Source organism: Leptidea sinapis, chromosome 17 (genome assembly GCF_905404315.1).
Source record: "Leptidea sinapis chromosome 17, ilLepSina1.1, whole genome shotgun sequence".
Taxonomy (NCBI): Eukaryota; Metazoa; Arthropoda; class Insecta; order Lepidoptera; family Pieridae; genus Leptidea; species Leptidea sinapis.
This window is the reverse complement of record NC_066281.1, coordinates 10,605,640-10,619,945: the sequence shown is the minus strand read 5'-3', so window position 1 is coordinate 10,619,945 and position 14,306 is coordinate 10,605,640. Positions and strand designations below refer to the sequence as shown.

General features: G+C 35.8%; 2 protein-coding genes across 4 annotated transcripts; one reads left to right on the top strand and one right to left on the bottom strand.

Annotated features, from left to right (window-relative positions):
* Nucleotides 1-1,363: 1,363 nt before the first annotated feature.
* LOC126968949 (adenosylhomocysteinase) lies at nucleotides 1,364-7,485 on the top strand. 3 transcript variants are annotated; one of them, XM_050814187.1, is made up of 5 exons: nucleotides 1,364-1,387; nucleotides 2,470-2,513; nucleotides 2,924-3,114; nucleotides 6,034-6,186; nucleotides 6,438-7,485. In XM_050814187.1, exons 2-5 carry the CDS (start codon nucleotides 2,492-2,494, stop codon nucleotides 7,362-7,364), a joined length of 1,293 nt encoding a protein of 430 aa, XP_050670144.1. In that variant the 5' UTR covers nucleotides 1,364-1,387; nucleotides 2,470-2,491; the 3' UTR covers nucleotides 7,365-7,485. The 3 variants fall into 3 exon arrangements, with proteins under 3 accessions (XP_050670144.1, XP_050670142.1, XP_050670143.1); XM_050814185.1 differs by lacking the exon at nucleotides 1,364-1,387 and adding an exon at nucleotides 2,210-2,350; XM_050814186.1 differs by lacking the exon at nucleotides 1,364-1,387 and adding an exon at nucleotides 2,289-2,394.
* A 4,641-nt stretch (nucleotides 7,486-12,126) lies between these two features.
* Nucleotides 12,127-14,244, bottom strand: LOC126968980 (39S ribosomal protein L15, mitochondrial). The gene is made up of 3 exons (XM_050814240.1): nucleotides 13,891-14,244; nucleotides 13,635-13,789; nucleotides 12,127-12,811 (listed from the first exon to the last, which is right to left on the bottom strand). The coding sequence occupies exons 1-3, from the start codon at nucleotides 13,990-13,992 to the stop codon at nucleotides 12,184-12,186; spliced, it is 885 nt and encodes a 294-aa protein (XP_050670197.1). The 5' UTR covers nucleotides 13,993-14,244; the 3' UTR covers nucleotides 12,127-12,183.
* Nucleotides 14,245-14,306: the final 62 nt, after the last annotated feature.

Here is a 14,306-nt window from a genome sequence, read left to right as displayed (position 1 = left end):
TTAAATAGCGCTCTCATATTTTGTTGGGGGGATGGCCTCTAGTCCTCGACACTAACCTATGCGAAACATAACGGCACTAAGCCGCTACTTCACGCCGGTATTCTATGCGAGTGTGGTATGTGACCCGGACGAGTCTGGCCCGGTTGTGCTGACGTCAAAAGACGGTAGCGTGACTCACCCACTTTCAATAAGCCCATAGTCGCCTCTTACGATACCCTTGGACCTGGGACTACCCTATTCTTTTTACGCCCCGGGGAAGCACAGGGCAATATACAACTTCAGTTAAAGCATTGTTAACATCGTCAAAATTTGGTAAACAACGGTGTAGATTAAACATGTGAGTGATGTATCATCGGCGAACAACACAATTCTGTATTTATCCTTAGATATGAAAGGGAGTTCATTAATAAAAATAAGAAATAGAAAAGGTTCTAGAATCGAGCCCTGTGGAATCCCAGGCGATTGATCCAGAGGACGGCCTTTCATTGACCTGTGTACAAATAAAATGGGATGTCATAAGTCAAATCCAATATTTCTAATCCGTACTGTTGAAGTTTTCGTGTTCAACACAATCGAAAGCCTTGGATAAATCATAAAAGATGCCATGCGCATCACGAGACGACCCAGGTTTCAAATATATTTTATATCAAGTCAATACCAGCATCGGCAGTTGAACGACCCTGGAGAAAAAAAACTGTTTGGAGTGTAATAAATTATTATGGAAAAAATTTGAGCAATTGATTTAATATTAACTTTTCAAACATTTTAACTATGTTTCCTTAGTTTAGGAAATTCACCATGGTCAATACTATTGTTAAATATTACAGCTAAATCTGGTGCAACAATATCAATCAAAGACTTGACAAGTTTTAAATGATATTACTAACTATATATATTATATTGTACTTATTAGATTTAATAGCTTTTATAACATCAGAGACGGAAACATAATCAAATTTAAAGACTAGAACCACCACCATCAGGCCGTTTAATGAGCTGCAACACTCATGAACCAGCACTCCCTTTTCTCGAATATCAATAGTAGGTATACGAGTACTTCCTATGCATTAGCTCAACCTAGCATATGACGGCTGATTTTTATCTACGTTTAGCGTAACGTATGTAACGCCTTAATGTGTTAATTAAGGTAACAAACCGTGTCGAACATGTTTTCATAATGTTATTGCAAACTTAGATCATATAGGTATTTTGTGACACTCAACTTGATTTCGATATCGTTTATCCATTATTATAAACGAAATGCCAGAGATCACATCCCAAAAGCTAAAGTTCAAACGATAAGGATCATTTGTCAGCTTGCAGCCACTTGAAATATACGCGTCACATTTTTAGTGAATAGGTAAACAAATTACAGTAGGACATTTTGGTAAGTTCATATTTTTATATTACGTATCCATTTTATTATTTTTAATCATAAAAGTAATTAAAATTAAACCAGTAGCTTGTATAAGTACCAATGCCTGCTGGTTTTTACATACATACCTACGATAAGTAATTTTAGAGAGTTTGAAATACATTGGAATCTTCAGACTATCCTAGACTATTACAATATTTAGAAGCTAGCGCAGCACCTACCTGACTTGTCCATTTAGTAATTTCACAATATGTTTATTGTTTCGCAATACATTGAGTTGGAAGTTTAACATTAAAGCTTATGAAATTACATATGCCTAAGATTCATTCACTCACTCATTCAGTTATATAAAAGAAACATTTATAGTGACTATTCAAAAGCGTAAAATAAAGCCTTATTGAATAAAGTTTATTTGACTTTGATCTCGATTTGTTTTTGAATCCTACATCATGTTAAAGTCAATGAAATTATTTGTGTCGTATTAGCCTATTCCAAAGACCATTATCGGCCGTTTTCAATAACGTATCTCTATCGTAGTTATAGTCCAATGCTTTATGTCGATAGGTTATTGAAATGTAAGGAAGGGTAAAAGGATAGATTTGTCTATCTCTAGTAAGTTAAACGAAGGATAGATAGGATAATGAAAACTGCCGTTAGTCTACTGTGCATACGTGTGATTCAGTGTTCGTTAGATTAATACTCAAAGAGGATGTAAATACTACGTAATCATATTAGCGTTTGCGTGTGATACAGATTACAGTATGACACTTCAATGATCACTGATTACAGAACACAGGTTAAGATTCTAAGTTATCTTCCTCTTGTACCAGCTTTAAACGCACAAGCAGCCGTCAATTTGACACTCACATCTCAATTCCCACATGTGAGATTTAAAATTTATTATTTTTATCACATTGAGACCGAACTCCGAAGTACCATATAAGATTAAAGTATTTACTTTGGAGTTTGGGACAGGTTAGTCGTGAGTCAGTTTTACTGTAGTGAATTATTAATCAAAGGTGCCTTAGCAAAAATAATAATAAGAACCGACATAGTCTCTCTATCAGTTTTTAAATTATTTTCTTCTTTTTTAGGAAGTTTGAAATTTTGTGAAAAATGAAGCCTTCATACAAAATTGGTAAGAAATAATAAATGATTATTCAAGTATTGTTAGGTAGCTTTTGTCATTTGCTTTTTTTATAGTCGATTCTTTATTTCTAAATTAAGTTTTTATAGGTTAGTAACATACCATTCTTCTAAGTCAAAAAATAATTTCTTCAGACATTTTTTAATAAATTAGACTTATATTATTATGTAGACTAAACATGGACTTACCCACTGTTGTTAATTTAAGTCAACGAAATAAGTAATACTAGTTATCTCAAGTGATAACGGAACATCTAAGTAATTAATTAACAGTATATCAATATAGATTCTATTTTATTGATTTGGATGATTGTTATTGATTTTAGGAGATCCAATTTTTTTTTTCTGAATAATATTTAATTTTGTTGTTCTTATCTAAATATTGCATCATATTTATTACAGCTGATGAAAAACTAGCAGAGTTGGGGCGAAATGAGATAATGTTAGCAGAGAAAGAAATGCCAGGCTTAATGTCATGTCGCCGAAAATATGCACCTGGTAAAATTCTTAAGGGTGCTAGAATTGCAGGGAGCCTTCATATGACTGTACAAACTGCTGTCCTTATAGAAACACTTATTGAATTAGGTGCTGAGGTAGGTGTTAAGAGTATTTATAATTTGAACAAACTAAATGATTTTCTGTCTTGTAATAAATATTTGTATGTAAAAAATAATGGCTGAGTTTATTAAGATTAAGAACATTGCAGAACCATAAAATGTTATGAAAAGGAGATTGTTTGAATGAGATGTAGAACTTAAATTTGATGATTTACAGGTGGGATATCCTTTGCACAGGATGCCAGCTAGATTATGGGTACCACAATGGCACCTTTTTCTGTCATGAAGCAGTAATGTATAAGCACTATTGTGTTTCGGTCTGAACGGGCAATTACTGGTCAAACAAGACATAACATCTTATGTCTCAAGGTGACAAGCCCAATTGTTATGCCGCTCAGATTTTTTTGGTTTTTCAAAAATCCTCAGCCACACTATATTGTAAGGGGCAGGGTGTATCAAATACCATTAACTAATGGCATTCAACTGAATGTCCTACTCACCTTATTCCATGTTCCTTACGATAAGGTTGGGGTTTCTTATTAAGGCTACAATCAAATAATATATTATTTTATATAGGTGTGACAATGTCAAAATATCATTGTCAGATAAATCTCACAGTTTTCTTTTATCATATCTTTAACTTATGCAACAGGGAAATGTCTTGATCTATACTTTGACTGATAAATAATAAAGATAAAATCTTATCTCCAGTTAACAAGATTATTGACCTATAATATATTAAGATTTTATTATTGATATTTTAAATAATTATGTTACATCATGTCTTTATTATCAATTATTATCTCTCACTTCTGACCTATGTTAATAATAATACAGGTTTTATCAAAACACTCCATCAACATTGAAAATAACAAGATTATAGTTTTATAAATTACTTTAATACATATTTCCTTGAAACTTATCTCCACATAAATATATTACTTTTCTCAAATTTGCAAAACAGCAACTACCTTTCAAAATAATTGCAACATATCCTTTTTTATTTTGATCTTCCCGTAAAACCTCACATGATTAATGATAAATAACCATATCAACACTCTTCTCGATGCCAACCCTACTTGTGATTTATTTGCGGATGGATGGCAGACGATTTTAACAGAGTGCTTGCGTTTTTGTGAAAGGAATGGATGAACGGTATCTGGATGTTAATTAATTGTTAGTTATTTACAGTAAACTTTGTATCTATTAACTATTATTTGTGTAATATGTCTAGTTTGTAATTAATTCTTACTTTAATATTGTAATTGGCTTACGCCGTTTTATTAAAGTATAAATAAATAAAATAAAATAAATAAATAAATAAACATCAGAGGAATCTTGTTGATTCCTTATTCATTATTAAATCATAAATACCAGATATGTTTAATTCACGGAAATCACAAAATATTAGGTCATGATTTCACATATGAAATTGGCGTATTTCGTACTGGTCACTTTAATCACGATGTTCTCCTCTTTGGCAAGGAATTCCAAATTCGAATTTGTACAGCTATTTACTCATGTATTTGTGCTTCGATGACCGTCATTCATTTGTTTTTTTCTGTTTGCGTCACTCATTTTACAAAATGGAAAACTTAAAGTATCGCATTATTTACGAGTACGAATTCCGTCGTGGCACTAGTGCTGCGGAAACGACTCGATGGGTGAATGATGTGTATGGCGGTCATATTGTAAAAGAAAACACAGTTCGTTTTTGGTTCCAAAGTTTTCGTTCTGGAAATTTCGACCTGCAGAACAAGCCCCGTGGACGGCCTGAGACCCAAGTATTGAAGGCTATTGTGGAAGCGGATCCTTCGCAAACCACTTTCGAGTTAGCTGCAGGCTGCGGTCTTAGTGATAAAACTGTTTTAATTCACTTGAAGCAAATTGGGAAGATTAAAAAGCCTGAAAGGTGGGTACCTCACGAATTGACTGAAGCAAACCGGCAAACGCGCGTCGACTGCTGCGTTACATTACTGAACCGGCACAATAATGAAGGTATTTTAAACCGAATCATTACCTGTGATGAAAAATGGATTCTTTACGATAATCGGAAGTGCTCAGCGCAATGGTTGGACCCTGGCCAGCCAGGCAAATCCTGCCCCAAGCGAAAATTAACCCCAAAAATGTTACTTGTAAGCGTTTGGTGGACTAGTGCCGGTATTGTTCATTGCAGTTTTCTCAAATCTGGCCAGACTATTACGGCTGATGTCTATTGTCAGCAATTGCAAACTATGATGGAAAAGCTAGCGGCTAAATATCCTAGGCTAGTCAATCGCTCCACGCTACTGCTACTTCACGACAACGCTAGACCACACACTGCACAACAGACAGCTTCCAAATTAGAAGAGCTTCAATTGGAATGTCTAAGACATCCTCCGTACTCCCCGGACCTTGCTCCAACAGATTACCATTTTTTTCGAAATTTGGACAACTACTTGCAAGGGAAAAAATTTAACTCTGATGGGGCAGTCCAAATCGCCTTCACAGATTTTATTGATTCCTGTCCGACTGGTTTTTTTAGTAAAGTGATCAATGAACTACCTATGAGATGGCAAAAGTGCATAGAAAACAATGGTTCATACTTTGATTAATTAAATATATTATATTTAAAAATATTCGACTTTTTGTTCCTCCCATACAAAACGCCAATTTCATATGTAAGGTACCTAATAATATTCTGTTTTAAGTGTGTAACATACTGTCTTAGATAAGTTCAGTGCTATTGATAAAGAAGAGTTATTTATGATTGATGATTGTGTTTTTTTCTGTTTGCGTCACTCATAGTTTTCCATTTTGTTCACCACAAGCTTCTTATCAACTAACTAAAATCTACCTACCACACATATCCTCAGATCATTCATAACTTGATAGATTATTATGACCACTAATTTGCATGATAATGACATTTTATAAGTTTGCCCAACATGCCTAATATCAAACATGGTTTTGCAGGTTCAGTGGTCCAGTAGCAACATTTACAGTACCCAAGACGAAGCTGCTGCAGCATTAGTTGCTAGAGGTATTCCCATTTATGCATGGAAAGGAGAAACAGAAGAGGAATATATTTGGTGCATTGAGCAAACTCTTATTTTTCCAGATGGGAAGGTAATTTAGTACCATTATATGAGAAATTATGCTTTTAAACTGTTTTATTAATTATCTTTTAATATGGCTTTACTCATTTTTTTGTTGGTGTTGGTACCAACTAGTCTCGGACCATTCGGAGGTCCTTCATCAGGGTGAGTGTGGTGGGTTCGCGATAACGTCCCACCAAGGTATTAATAGATAATTGAATAATGACTCACAAAAGTTTTAATGATTTAATTGTTTTATTAATCATAATATTTTATTTTTAGCCATTAAATATGATCTTGGATGATGGCGGTGACCTAACAAACCTAGTTCATACTAAGTACCCTCATTTACTGGAAGGTATAAAAGGTATAAGTGAAGAGACAACAACTGGTGTTCACAATCTTTACAAAATGTTCCGTGAAGGACTTCTAATGGTTCCTGCTATAAATGTCAATGATGCAGTGACTAAGAGTAAATTTGATAACCTTTATGGCTGTAGGGAGTCTCTGCTTGATGGAATCAAGAGAGCCACAGATATAATGGTAGCAGGGAAAGTGTGTGTTGTAGCTGGATATGGTGATGTTGGCAAAGGTTGTGCTCAGGCGTTCAAAGGTTTTGGTGGGCGAGTGATTGTTACTGAAATTGACCCAATTAATGCCCTACAAGCAGCTATGGAAGGTTTCCAAGTGACAACAATGGATGAAGCCTCTGAAGTTGGGCAGATATTTGTTACTACCACAGGAAACATTGATATTATATGCAAGGAACATTTTGTAAAAATGAAGGATGATGCCATAGTTTGTAATATTGGCCATTTCGATTGTGAAATTGATGTTGCTTGGTTAGAAAAGAATGCGAAAAAAGTTAATATCAAACAACATGTTGATAGATATGAACTTGAAAATGGGAATCACATTATAGTTTTAGCATCGGGCAGACTTGTCAACTTGGGCTGTGCAACCGGTCATTCATCGTTTGTTATGTCAAACTCATTCACAAATCAAGTACTAGCACAGATTGAACTGTGGACCAAGCACAATCTATACCCAGTTGGTGTACACACATTGCCAAAGAAATTGGATGAAGAAGTTGCAGCTCTGCATCTTGACCATCTTGGTGTAAAACTTACTAAGTTAACTCCGAAACAAGCAAAATATATTGGAGTTTCAGTAGAAGGTCCTTACAAACCTGATCACTACAGATATTAAATGATTATAATGTATTAATATTTATAATCATCATCTTACTTGTTCTGAAGTATTTATAAGAATAAAACAGCTATGATTGTAATAATTCTCTTGCAGTTTTCATTAAAAATATATCACATTTGGTTCTATTTTATTCAATATTAATTCAATTATTTACAATGAATGGGTACAAGAAACTCAGTCAAGCTTTATTTTTAAGCATTGCAGTGATAAAAAATATTTGAAGAAATTCCTCATTCATGGGATAATCTTGTGATATGATTACCTTGATCCTAATATAATTACGCTGCTACCATGAAAATCGGTAGATTGTTTTAAGTAGAGTGATAAATCCTCTCCATTTATCAAATGATTACCGCCGCCCACATTCTCTTGTAGCACCAGAGGAATCACAGGAGCGTTGCCGGCCTTGGCAGGAAGGAAGGTGTACGCGCTTTTTTTAAAGGTACCCATGTCGTGTCGTCCCGGAAACACCGCACAAGGAAGTTCATTCCACAGCTTTGTAGTACAAGGAAGAAAGCTCCTTGAAAACCGCACTGAGAAGAACCGCCACATTTCCAGATGATGGGGATGATATCCTAACTTGTGGCGTGTCGTGCAAGAATCAGATGAAACAGCTCTTCGGAACACTCTCCGTGATAAATGCGGTAGAGGACACACAATGAAGCGATATCTCTACGCAACGCTAAGTGATCTAGCCATTCACAGAGCACTGGGTCCCCGACAATTCGAGCTGCTCGGCGTTGCACGCGGTCAAATGGGTTCGAGCTGATACATGAGTGCGCCAGATCAGAGATGACAGCAATACTCCATATGTGGCCGGAACAGCGCTAGAATGTGGCCGGACCAGCGCTGGAATGTGAAGTACCTATTGCCGTGCTCTATTTATGACGCCCAGTTTCTTCGAAGCTAATTTGGCTACGCTCTCCAGATGGCCGCGGAATTGGCAATCTCTCGAGATTTCGAGACCCAGAATTCCGATACTAGGCTTCTTTCGTTGTCTTGCTATTTAATAGTACCGAAGGTATTTGCCAAATCACGCATATTTATCTAATCCACTCATCTATGCCTTAGCGTAATTTTTTGAGTAAAACTTAAGATGGGGTAAATTGAATTTACTTAATGTCAGAAAAACAGCAGTCCGACACTGTTTAACCGACTATTTGCAATATAGATAAAGAGCTTTTTGAAATAATTTGCTCCGGGCCCCGCGCTTGCTTAGCCCGGCACAACAGTGCAGTGCCAGAAGAATATTCTAGGTCGCGGACTCCGGTAACATAAAACTTCTTCAGTATAAGCCCCAGAAGGCTAAAGTTTGCGCATTAGCCGATAACCTCATTGTTTTGTCGTATCAATGGCAACGCACCACCTCTGTATGTTTGTAGAAAATGTACCTACCTACTGGTTTAAGCAATTGCCAATACCGCGGTCAAAGCTAAATTTACTTGAAAGGAACTGGAGGTCATCAATACTTGAACTCGCAAAGTTGCATAGGGAGTTGCTTCATTGTGTGTTTTCTACCACATTTATCCTGGGGAATATCCACTGTCGCTCAATACGCGTCAAACATAAACAATATCCGCACCTGTACGTGTGACTTCCTCTTCAGTGTGAATTTCAAGGAATTTGCTTTCTCCTTGTACCTACCAATAAATAAATTTTGGAATCTGTCATATAATATCGTCCTGGCGCAGTGTTCCGGGGTCGGTACCGGACCTAAAAGCCGGCAACAGTGGTGGTTGCTTTTTCAGAAATCATTCTAGACTTTAATATAACCTACTTTAATTTTTCTATCTTTGATAAGGAAAGCAAACACACAACGCCTAATAATTCAACCTTTGAAATCGATTGAAATATATGATCGGTTAATATTAAGAGCTTATCATTTTGAAACATCTCGCTCTATTTACCAGCTAAAATTTACTTTACCTGTTCTTTACACAGGATGCCGGGTAAGCCGCCGTCAAAGAGGCGGCTTTTCTCCCGTGGAGCAATAATTGCAAGCTAGGGCAATTGCTGTGCTAAGACTTAGGCAACATCTAATGTCTCGAAAGTGATGAGATATTCGATACAGCTCAGAATTTTGAGTTCAAGCAAGAGTCTTTGAGCGACACTGCGTTTTAATAAATCCCTATCTTTTACCATCGATTGAAAGTCTTGCTCTCGTCCCTTTTTCTCTTAAAAAAACACACTGACGGTCTTTTAAGTAGATGAAGTTGTTTAAATTATTTCTCGTATGAAAAATTGGAATTGGAATATATTAGTTGGAAGGAATAACTCGGCAATGTTTGTGAAGGAAACAAGCTAAAAATAGAAACGTCACAAGAAAGTTTCAAACAACTTGTTGATCAGAGTTCATTTATAGGGTTCTCTATCCGAGGGGTATAACGGATTACGGAACCATATTACTATAGATCTACTGTATGTCCAGTCTGTCTTTCAGCGGCTGTATCTCATTAATCGCAATATTAACAGTTGAAGTTACTCTTGCCATTATAACAACTACCTAGAATTGAGGCTGGCACCACCGGCTATCACCTGGATTGACTTACTGAGCATTCGATTCTTTCAACCCGCCGTTAGTATTGTACCCCGTCTCCTCCCGTCTAGTTGAGAATCAAGAAAAAGATAAAAATGGTAGGTTGGTAGATTCAGATGCACCACAAGTTACCTACCACCATCTGTAGTTTTTGACAGGTGCATAACAAAATCTGGATTCAAACCGCATTAAGTACCTATATAGAATACTTTTATCAACCTCTTGTTCCATTTCTTCAGTTAAATATTTTGAGCATCCAACCCTGTGTGTATTCAATCCGTTGTTTATATGTGATTGATTGATTGTACCAAATCGACCGCGACGCTACCAATATAACTAAGACAATCTTAATTTTCATCAAAAAAATTAATAAGAAAAATAAACAAAATTGTAAAACTATTATCACGTCTAATGAAATCACCAATATAGGTAATTAGGTACCTTAATCACAAAATGTGTAAAATATCACAGAAAATAAAAACTGACCTTTTCAATATTTTCACTCGTGTAGTGAGATGATGATAATATGACCTGTTAGTAAGATGTATATATTTTGCTCACTAAATACTGTTACAGCTACTCAAGCTAGAGTCATTGCCTAGTTATTCCTAGACGATGTACAAAGCACAAGTACGACATCAAGTATTGCTTTTACCTCGTTAGAGTAAAAGCGTTCTGTGGCTTTTGCCTTGCACGATGTTGCCTTCCTCCGTCCCCCTTTTTCCACGAGTTTCTTGCACCCGTTCTTATTCATCATAATCATTTCTATTGTGTGGTTGATTCTGACGTTCAACTGGTAAGTTTAAAATCCTGTTTTGAATTAATGTAGGTAAATAAGATTCGTGTGAGACTGACCAGTGAATGACCAGTCTTTTTTAAATGCCTTCACTGTATGCATGCATTGAATAAATCTGATCTGAGGTAGGAATTGTATTTAAGTACCTACACTTCAACTAAGAATAAACTAATTTTCAATACATAGCCGAAATACCCTAGGCCAGCCAATTTTGTACAGAAGTTTACAGCACACAATTTTTTTTTTATGGAAGAGGAGAAAAAACGCACGGATCACCTGATTTTCAGTGATCACTGCCGCTCACATTCTCCTGCCACACCAAAAGAATAAAAGTAGCATTACCGGCCTTTCAGAAGAGTTTACGCGCTTTTTTTAAGGCAATATGTCGTATCGTCCTGGAAGTATCGCGCAACGAAGCGCTTTCTATAGTTTGTTAGTACTTGAAAGAAAGTTCCTTAAAAACAGCACCGTAGAGGAACGCCATAGATCCAGATACGTATTATGCGTAGGTGGAATTCGGCGGCAGGAATCAAATTACTCTACACTCCCCGTGAAAATGCGGTTAGAGACAGAATGAAGTGACGTCTCTACCCAACGTGATCTAGCCGTCCACAGACCATTCGATCTGATACTAGGGAACAAAAATGAGGTCCAACCTGTGCTAAGTAGAGCGCCAGAATTTGTGTCGGACTACCTGCCAGATGACAGAGAAATAAGCAATCGTTCAATATTTCCATATCCATTATTTCAATAGCACCTAGACAAGTCATGTAAAGGGAGTGTTGTCGAAGATGAATTTTTTTATTTGTTAACATGCAAATTTGAGTCTTGTAGAAGTTAATTTGAACAAGGTTTCCATTGCGCCTCATTCCACGATCTTCTCAAGAAAGAACTCTTTAGAAGACACAAGTTCCTTCCAGTACTGGTCTATGAATTCCTGAGAGGCCATATGGTATGTCCGGGATGTCATCTGCATAGAAATGCATTGTAGTGCAACATTTTACGTATGTGTTTATAGGGAATATGTTGACAATAACTTAAGCGGAAGAGATCTGTACAAGCACAACTACCGTTTGAACGCAGCCCATGAGATAACCCATTTCTGTGTTACCTCTATGGGTCCTAGAGACGAACGCGTAGCTGCGGATGCGGTCCTCAATATCTCCGCGCAACTAGAGAGTAGACAGGTCACTATTTTCAAAATTGCATAGACTGCAACAGTAGATATCCCCCCTAACAAGTACAAATACCCCAGAATGAGGTAAATATTGGTATATTTAATAGGTAAAAATTGTAATAGATATTACTTATTGATAGCTCTTGCTTCATCAGATACCATTGAAGTGAGCTTCATGAACATTTATTTATATCATCCAATATAATATATTTAGAGTTAAGGAAATGTCGGTTACACAATTGAAACTTAATTATAACTTTTTAAATAAGTCTATTTACTTATATACATTTCAATATCAATGCTGCAATTAAGATGCATAAAAGTCTTGTAATTCTTTATCCTTTGGTTTAAGGATACATTCATCTTTTAAATTAACCACCCAACCTGGTTCTAAGCCATAAAATATTTGTCTTGGGTCTTTCCTTTCACATAGCATAGTGTACTGTGGTTCATTCTCTAAATTTGGCAAAGTATACCCATATTTTTGTGACAATTTAAGTCTTTCTTGAGAAATTTTCTCAGGATCTGCTAAATACCCTCGGTTTTCAGCACTGGTATAGTACTCTATAGCATCGGGAGGTGGGATCATTCTTCGTGGAATAGCTTGTCCACTTTGAAAGAATTTTTTTGGGTCTTTAAGAAGAAAAAGGCTATGGGGATCATAATATGCTGTGGTTATTACACCTCCATTTCTTTCAACAGCAGCTATAACTTGCTCACTTGCCCACTGCACTTCAATATTAATTTTTGCAGCAAAAATATCTGCTCCTTCATCAGTGAGATTAACTCCAAAATGCTTCTGATCAGGAAAGAAGTTATAAAATCCAGACTTGACTAATGTTGATATATCTATAGGTATAGTCACATCAACACAATTTTTGTCAATAAGACTCTGCAGTGCATGAAGAGACAAGGGTGGATATTGTCGTCTAAGGCTAAAACAAACCAAATGATTAGTAAAAAATAAACTTTCATACTCAACTATATTCTTACTTACTACTACTTTTTTTTATTATGGAATAGGAGGACAAACGAGCATACGGGTCACCTGTTGTTAAGTAATCACCGCCACCCACAATCTCTTGCAACACCAGAGGAATCACAGGAGCGTTGCCGGCGTTTAAGGAAGGTGTACGCTCTTTTTTTGAAGGAACCCATGTCATATCGTCCCGGAAACACCGCACAAGGAAGCTCATTCCACAGCTTTGTAGTATGTGGAAGAAAGCTCCGTGAAAACCGAAAACTTATTCTTATACTTGACATTGTATGCTATTCAGTAACACAGTTGCACTATCAAGTGGAGGAGCTTTAACTTGGGTGCCCCCCATCAATTAGCAATAAAAGATTGACTTGCTAATTAGTTTTAATAATTATTAATTTAGGTAACTTTAAACTTATCAAGGTGCTATTGATTTTAATAAAACTATAAATGGATATGTCTTGTATTGCTAACTATACTAAACCTAACCTATGGAAAATGATGATCAAAACATGTTACTTCAATAAAATAAAAAATATGCATTACTGTTTTGGTGTTGACAAGGGCAACCGACCCCGATAAAAACAATTGTAAACAATGCCAAATTAAAGATGTGAATTACTTATGTCAACCCATCTCTTTTACTATTCTGGAAAAATTATGTCAAACCATCTCTTTTAATATTCTAGTACCTAACACTACAAAATGTTACTCTATTAATGAGAAGAAGCAAGAAATAATAGTGAAATGCAATATATTATAAACAAATAAATACGCACTGATGTCCTTTGTAGTAAGGTTCATGAGGCATGCGTAAGTAAAAAGGGTTGTTTCCAGTTTCATAACCCAGTCTCATGTAGTTCATTCGCTGTCCTGAACCCTTGTTACCTGCACCATGTTTATCCCCACCATGTTGTCCCCGACCACGCTTTGTCTAAGACAAAAAAAAGTAATATAGTGCTGAAATCATTTCTCATCATCATATGAACATAATATAGAAGTTATGTATAATATTTGGAAAATTAATTAACTTACGTTTTTTTTGGCACCTGGATTATCGCGAAGATTAGCCAAGGAAATTCTGGGCAATGATCGTAGCATAGCCAGAGACTTCTCTGTAATTTGTCTAGAACCCATGACGGCGATGAAATTAGTTAAAATTACGTTTGTTGCTTTCTATTCAGCATGCATTTATACAACCATACTACTATTCACTTTTCACGTGCTATGATAAAAAAAACGTCTTATGTACGAATAAATAAAAAACAAGATTAAAATTAAGTATTAATATGATATTTTTGTTAGATATAGTCTTGATAATAATTATTAATATATTTAATTTTTTTATAATATTTATAAAACGAAAAGACGATTTTATTTTATTTGACAGATATTTGACTTTGACGATTTTTTTTTTTCTATTTCTTTGGCACTGCACAGCAAAGAGAATT

What these genes read in the sequence shown, in the direction of transcription:
- LOC126968949 (XM_050814187.1), top strand. Translation starts at nt 2,492, where the DNA reads ATGAAGCCTTCATACAAAATTG. An exon ending in GAAGCCTTCATACAAAATTG is followed by an intron (nt 2,514 to 2,923) that starts GTAAGAAATAAT and finishes TATTTATTACAG; the next exon opens with CTGATGAAAAACTAGCAGAG. An exon ending in TTATTTTTCCAGATGGGAAG is followed by an intron (nt 6,187 to 6,437) that starts GTAATTTAGTAC and finishes TTTTATTTTTAG; the next exon opens with CCATTAAATATGATCTTGGA.
- LOC126968980 (XM_050814240.1), bottom strand. Translation starts at nt 13,992, where the DNA reads ATGGGTTCTAGACAAATTACAGAGAAGTCTCTGGCTATGCTACGATCA. An exon ending in ATCCAGGTGCCAAAAAAAAC is followed by an intron (nt 13,790 to 13,890) that starts GTAAGTTAATTA and finishes TTTTTGTCTTAG; the next exon opens with ACAAAGCGTGGTCGGGGACA. An exon ending in CCTTACTACAAAGGACATCA is followed by an intron (nt 12,812 to 13,634) that starts GTGCGTATTTAT and finishes GGTTTGTTTTAG; the next exon opens with CCTTAGACGACAATATCCAC.